Genomic DNA, 7,742 nt, shown 5'->3' on the forward strand with positions numbered 1-7,742 from the left:
TATATATATACACACACACACACACACACATACATATATGTTAATTTTTTGTTTCGTTTCATTTTGTTTTTTTAAGTAATGGTGATCCCAAAATGGCAATCCAAACATATGTACTTTGTTTTCTATTTATTCACTATTTATTTTGATTTTTTTGACTATTTATTACTACCTAATAAAGCTGCATTACAGACATTTAAGTATTCTTAGAATATATTTAATGCATAAATATAAATTTTTTGAATACTAATTTGAATGTAACAACCTTTGGAAACTAAATATCTGTTAATGAAGCTGAATAACAAAAATGTAGTGAATATTGAATGAATAATAGTAGTGAATAATAAGACAATATTAAATTTTTAAATATATAAATAAATACAACCTTTGTATATTCATTAAATACATTTGAAAATGTTTTGAAAAGAAAATATCTGTTACGGAGCTCAGTTAGGACAGTAATTGTTGGAAATGGGAAGTAAAATAATAAGTAAAAAAGTATAATAACAATAATAATAATAATAAAATTATTATTATTATTATTATAGTATAAAATAAATAAATACATAAATAAATCTTGGTATAAAGGGTTAACCCTGTACATTTTTATACAAACTTATTTTTAGTAAATACCATAAATGATTCTTACCTCTGCACAGAGGTAATGGACCACTCCAAAAAGACGGATTTCCCAGAATGCACTTGATGGCCATCTCACCAATGAGCTCATAGCCTTCGTAGCACATGAAGGTTAGAGACTCTCCCGGTAGGTAAAGCCTTTTAGACAATATCTGGTAGCCATTGTCAGGAAGGCCGGGATTCTCACAGGACACGGACTCTTCCGCTAATATACAGGGAATTAAATCAAGAATAATAGAGGGATTAAACAGGAGCTAAAACATAAAATACAGACATTTTGGACAAAACATTTGTGGGAACTCACACACGCAATGAGGCAAGCGAGATGTCCAAACAGGAGTGCCGGGTTCTCGACCATAGCAAGTGAGAGTGGCGCCGCCCTGCAGGATGTATCCGGGAATGCAGCTGTACTGGATAGTGGTGCCAACCAAGAGTTTGGGATCAGACAGCGTGCGTGTGGAGTGCTCCACGTGTCCAGGGTCTGTGCAGTACATAACTAATGAGGGAAAGCGAGAAAAGGAGACACAGCTGAGAAGGATGGCATTTGAATCTGCTGAAAGTAAAAGTTCCTCAGACTCTAATTAGCAAAGACACCCAACTGTGCTTGACTCACTCTTCTCACAGAACGGAGGCTGCGTGTTCCAGCTCAGGTCCACCTGACAGGTCAGGGTTTCACTTCCCACCAGGTCGTACCCCGGGTCGCACTGATACGTGATACGAGCTCCACGCACCAGCGCCGCGTGAGAAGTGGTCTTCCAGCCGTTCTGGATCTCAGGGAGGTCTGGACACGAGTCATTGCGTGACACCTCTGAAAAAAGGAGCAAAATTATTTAACCTTTTCTATTCATCACACAGAAATTCTCTCGTTTATTGAATTTTTATTAACAGAAAAAAAATACAGGAGAATAGCAAAACAAATTGTCACCACTCCACCTCCATTTATATATATATATATATATATATATACACACATATATTAGGGCTGGTAATTTAACATATTAATTAGATTAATTAATTACGGTGAAAAATTATGTGTTAAAATTATTAACGCATTTAACGCACTTGCCCCGCAGACCTATGTGGGTCATCTGACATTTCATACAGTTGATTGATGACAAATATGAGGCAGGGCAACAACTCACTGTGTGATGGAGCCTAGAGAACATAGTTAATATCCCTAAAATTCGAGATATGGGGCAAAAATGCCACTGTTTGAGTTTCTGTCTCATATTTACATCACATAGTTAAGCAATATCACACGAGCAATAGGCTAAGTGCAATATCACACGAGTACAAATGTGATACTGATCTTATACAACAGTTCAGTAAGTAAGAAGTTAATACTGTGTTATTTTAGACACAATGTTGTCATTTACCACCACCTACTGGCAGTTTTAGTTTATTATTTAGAGTATCATTTCATTAAAGAAATAATTTCATATTTCCATAGTAATAATAATAAAATTAATAAAATAAATTATTAAAGGTATAGTTCACCCACCCAAAAATGACAACCGTGTCATCATTTAGCCCTCATGGTCCAAAAGAGTATACGTAATAAATTTTATCAAACAAAATATTTCTTGCTGAAGCTACTTTTTGTAATGTCTGTTTGATGCTTTACACAACAATGACTTTAAATTATCTTTTGGGAGTAATTTCGCAGCCAAATTTGATGTGCAATTAATTTGCAATTAATTAGATTAATTAATCGCCACATCGTGTAAAATTTTAATCGCTTACCAGCCCTAATATATATATAGGGGTGTACACGTATTCGTACCAAACATTTTCGGTACGGGTCTTTCGGTTTGGTACGCACGTGTACGACATATCGCCATATGACGCAAGTGAGCATGATCACCCCTTCCTCTTTATTACTAGTTTTAACGCGAAATATAAATGAATGAACATCTCACCCCTCACGTATTCGCTGAATTAGTGTTCCAACCGCGGAAAGACATCATTAAAACAGCTTGTAAACAAAATGTCACGTAGCATTTAATTTACCTCAGGCAAGTCATCAGTGTCTATAGATCGTTATTTGCTAGAGAAATATTTGCTAGAGAATTCAAGTCTAGTGAAGAGCATTTTGCGAAATATTAAGCCACGTTCACACCAAGAACGATAACTATAAAGATAACGATATTAGCGTCCACACCAGCGAACGTCATCGTCTGTTTATTCTAAGTACATGCTCGTCTGCCGCTTTAATTCCTCGAGCTCGTGATAGCAGGATTGATTCTGATTCGGTGTCAATGTTTTTACCGTTCATCAGCTGATAAATATCATTCTGAAAGATTCCAACGATATCGTTTCTCTGTGCCTTTATTGTTATAGCTGTGGTGTGGACTCTGCTATTCTTTAATATTGAGAACGATTTTTAGGACTATATTTATTGTTATCTTTATAGTTATCGTGCTTGTTGTGAACGGGCCTTTAAGACTATACTTCATTATATTTACTTTACCTGTTAGTGATGTCTTAATTATTTAATGTATATGTTTAAATAAATATTTTATGAAACAAGTTATGACTCTGTAAATTATTATATTTTAACAACAAATAGAAACTGTATAATTTAGAAGTTTAAAAACTTAATTTAAAAGCTATTTACATGTTTGCGTACAATTTTTTTTATTTGAGTGTCGATTGTTATAGATAAAAATAAATAGTAATTGAATTTAAGTTTGGGCTCTGCTGTTAATTGTAACCTTATAGTAATGTAAAAGGGCTCCCTATAGTTTAGAGCAGAAGCTGAGGTAGATTTATATAACTAAGAAAATTTTAATTATAATTGAATTAATTTAAAGAAAGAGCAATTTGTTCAGTAAACCATAGTTTAAAAAAAAAGCAATTTATGTTTAGTTTTTCCCTCCTGCTGTACCGAAACCATACTGAACCATAACGTCAAAACCGAGGTACGTACTGAACCGTCATGTTTGTGTACCGTTACACCCCTTATTTAAAATCAAAAAATTTTTAACAGGATAGAAAAAAATATTGTCCACTCCCATCCACTCACCCACCCAAAATAAATGAATAAATATTTATAATAAAACTAATAATCTCCCCCACACTCATACCTAGGACATGATTTAAAAGGTGTGTCATTATATCTTCTAAGTGACTGGACAATTTTTGCCTGGCAGATAATAAAGATCCCATTTACTCACATTAAAGGAGAGATGTGACTCATAGAGACCAGAATATCACATGAGGGTGGATTTTATTGACTTAGGCCAGTAAGTAACCACCCACAACACCCTAGCATTTCGGAGGCGACTTATGCACGAGCAAGCACCACTCACTCGTTTTTAGGAAATGTAAAATCTAGTTTTATGTTAGTTTTGGCCTTTCGGGAATCAAAAAGTCAAGTTGAACTTGCTTCGCCCACACGAACGTGTGTAGGAGCATGTGCGCTAACCGCTAGGTCACAGCTCTGACACTTTCAGTTCTTTATTAATAAGATTTCAGATCTTGTAGTTGGCAAAAAATAAATACAAATTTTAAATAAAAAAATAAATAAATGTAAAAGGCATAAGTAAATGAATTTTTTATTTAAAAGGCATTCAGAAGAGTTTTCCAACAGATCAGTTATTCCTAGCATAGCTGGATGTTTGTGTACGCTGTTAGCGCAGCACTAATGGGGGTTTCTTTAGATTCCACATGCACTCAGTTCATGAGCAGTTTGATCAAGAGCAAATCGACCGTCATTGTGAATTCACAGTGCGTCTGCGACCTTTATTCAGCTGGGAACTTTATCCTCTTCCATTATACGAACATAAAAAGAGTATCTCTGTCTTTTTAGTTCAAGCCATTACTGGAGATTGCAAGCTAACGTGCTTTGTGTGTGTGTGTGTGTGTGTGTGTGTATCCTATGGGAGAGGATAGAAACAAAACTAAATGTGAATGAATGAGGGCAGCCAGGAGAGAAGGCGGAGAAGAGGTTGATGGGAGATTTCAGGAGCTGAAAATAGTTGCGTCTGTGCAAAAAAAAAAAAGCACTGATTGAAATGCATGTCGACCACTTGAGAACATAATGGATCGGTTGAAGTAATTTGAAAAGAAAGAGTTGCATTGAGATTCTCTTTGTGTGTTCATGACACGAGACTGAAAGTTTGTGTATAAAGCTTGTCTTTAGTTGGGAAATTAAATGTCTTTATACTGTGACGGACTAATTTCGTTTAGCCAGACTTTTGACTACCAACATAAAGTCTGCTCCAGTGTTGTTATTGTTAACTAAAACTTTGTTAGTGTTGAAATGAAGCTGAAATAAAATAAAATATAAATATTAGATAGAAAACGTAAACTTAAACTTGAATGAAAATTTAAAAAACTTAAATAAAACATGTTTAAATTGAAGTACTAAAATTACTAAAACTGATAGATACTTCAGCTTAAACATTTCAAAGTGTTTTAAGTTTTTTTTATTTGAAGTTTTTCATCTAATATTTATATTTTATTTTTAGTAATTTTAGTACTTAAATTTAAATTTGTTTTATTTCAGTTCTTTGCTATGGCAACATTTCTAATTTTCTTTTAAAGTAATAAAATTAACAGGTAATAAAAATAAAATAAATGTTAGATGAAAAACTTAACGAAAAAAGACACAAACTTAAACTTAAAAACGTTAAACGCAAATGTAAAAAATGTTGCTATGAAATAAAATAATTTAAAGTTTTTCAAGTTTAAGTTTTATTTCAGTTATTTGCCATGCCAACATATCCAATTTCCTTAAGTACTAAAATAAAAAATATATATAAATAAATAAATAAAAATTAAAGCTATATAGAAATATAATTAAAAAACTAATAAAAATTACAAAAGCACATATCAAAATTACTAAATCAAGCTAAAACTGAAAATAAAAGCTAATTCTAAATAATAAATACTATAATAGTGTATAAATAACAATAAAATAACACTGCTCTGGTCCACAATGCAGTTTCCTCTGGCCAAGAACTGCCCAAAAGACAGAAAATCTACCAAGTGACCAACCACTGTTTGTTGTTTTATAGACCTTTTTCCTGAGTAAACGATGAGCGCCGCCATTACGAATTCTAACTTCCGATTGGATGCTCTTCTGTTCCGGTCTCCATAGGAACCCATTCAAATAGTGCCCATCTGTTTTTATGGTAGCTAACGTCGGCAGCTTCGTGTCATCTACACACTCATTAAACTTTGAGAAGTGAGGCACTGACAAATGACGATCATTACGACACTGTAAAGTGATGGCGCTATGGAGCCATGTGCTTTTTTAAAAAACGTTTTAACAGGTTTAACATTAGATTATCAGCTCGGAATATACTCTAATTTGATTGGAAACACTGGAGACCAGAAATACAAAGCATTCTTCCGGTTAAGAGTCAGGCGTGACTTCCGCGTTCAGGAAAAACGTCTATATGACGTTTATGGGCAGGTTAATATGAAGTATTTAAGTGTTCTCAAAGACATCTTGCTTATTATGCAAACAAAACTCTTCAGTTCCAGACAATCAGGTTTTGAGAACACTCTTGCCATTTTTGTGCGCAATATGCATGATACTGTGTCTAATTTATGCGTTTTAACTGTGTTGCAATTAGCTTGAGTGTCCTTACCCATGTAGTTGATGATGAAACCCTCTCCTTTCCCAAAGACCAGGCCGGCTGGGTCTGAGTGGAAGGTGATGGTGAGGTCAGGGGTCGAGGAGGACATCTTAAACGGGCTGGTTCCCCCAACAAACTGCCCCAATATACGTGTTGTGACCTCATCTCCATCCAAAATGGTTAGCATATCAATGTCGCTGAGATTCAAGCTAATGAGAGAGAGAGAGAGACAGTGGGCGAGAGGTGAGGGGTTTGTGTGGGAGGAAATGAGAAAATGAACGAGTCATTCAGGCAGTTTGGTGAGTCATCGCATCCAGCAGGTCTGTGGGCTTCGTTCGATTCCAGCAGCAGCAGCTTGACGCGTCAGCCAGCAAAGCAGTCAAACCAGCAGTCTTTGCTGTTGCTTTCAGAACAGAATGTTCCAGAAGGACTTACAGCTGTACGTCCAGCAGGACACGTTTGTCCTCGCCGACGTGAATCCTCCAGCTGCAGTCCTCGCCCTCCCCGTACCATTCGGGCCAGTTTGGGGACAGGATAACGCCGCTGGGGCCAGACAGGTCACCGCCACAGAGAGCTGCAGAGAGGTCACACAGACACGTGTCACATTGATTTCTCTGTCACATTGTTTTCTGTCGCACGATTCAGAGAAACAAATCTCAATTAGCAGTATATGTATATATATATATATAAATATATATATATTCCCACGGCTCTCGGCCCCGCCCCCACTCATCACAGTCATTTTTTATCAATATATTTGTTTTAATTACTTATCCAATATTATGTTAAATATCATTATTTACTACATATATATTCAATTTAAATGAAATACTGGGTATATTTATTACAATAAATAACTATAATATTATTTTATTTTAATATTTTATTAAATTATAGTATAATAAAAGATTATATATATATAATAAAAGTATATACACAGACAGGCTTCTGTACGTTTTTAATTTCTTCTTCTTATTATTATTATTATAATTTACTTCATAATAATTATTAAAAATAGTGTACATTATATATAGAGTAGGGTTGGGTATCGTTTAAATTTGATCAATTCCGATTCCAATTCCGATTCTGCTTATCGATTCCGATTCTTTTCGATTCCCAGTTTCGATTCCAATGTGATTAAATAATGATATCAAACATTTATCCTGTGTCTCTTTTTTGCAAACCATTTATTGGAGCTGAATACCATGAACAAAAATCAGCAGGCTACATAAAACTGGACTCTTTAAGAGCTGTTTGTGTGCAAAATAGAACTGCATGATTCTGGATAAATTTGGTTTTAATTTTTAATAAATTTAGTTTTTTCCCCAATGGAAGTTGTGGTTCTCTCATGATTCTGAAGAAAAAACATTAGACAACTAAACAAAATCACATGTAATTTATGAATTAATGATTAAATGTACTTGTTTCATTACTGGATGAATCCGCATTCTTGAACGAATCTCTTGTGATTCAAAGACAAATACATTTTAACAGCCCCTATTCGCCACCTACTGGCGT

The 7,742-nt window shown here is 34.6% G+C and overlaps 1 protein-coding gene across 1 annotated transcript in view; it reads right to left on the reverse strand.

Annotated features, from left to right (window-relative positions):
- The window catches only part of LOC107741658 (seizure 6-like protein), a 50,608-nt gene that overhangs the window by 2,975 nt on the left and 39,891 nt on the right, over positions 1-7,742 (reverse strand). Inside the window, exons 9-13 of the mRNA XM_016554425.1 lie at positions 6,660-6,798; positions 6,237-6,433; positions 1,250-1,444; positions 941-1,132; positions 647-841 (exon numbers count right to left, since the gene is read on the reverse strand). Coding sequence (XP_016409911.1) covers positions 647-841; positions 941-1,132; positions 1,250-1,444; positions 6,237-6,433; positions 6,660-6,798 — 918 coding nt within the window. The remainder of the gene's footprint in view (positions 1-646; positions 842-940; positions 1,133-1,249; positions 1,445-6,236; positions 6,434-6,659; positions 6,799-7,742) is intronic.

This window comes from Sinocyclocheilus rhinocerous, unplaced genomic scaffold (genome assembly GCF_001515625.1).
Source record: "Sinocyclocheilus rhinocerous isolate Xijiao unplaced genomic scaffold, SAMN03320098_v1.1 scaffold886, whole genome shotgun sequence".
Taxonomy (NCBI): domain Eukaryota; kingdom Metazoa; phylum Chordata; class Actinopteri; order Cypriniformes; family Cyprinidae; genus Sinocyclocheilus; species Sinocyclocheilus rhinocerous.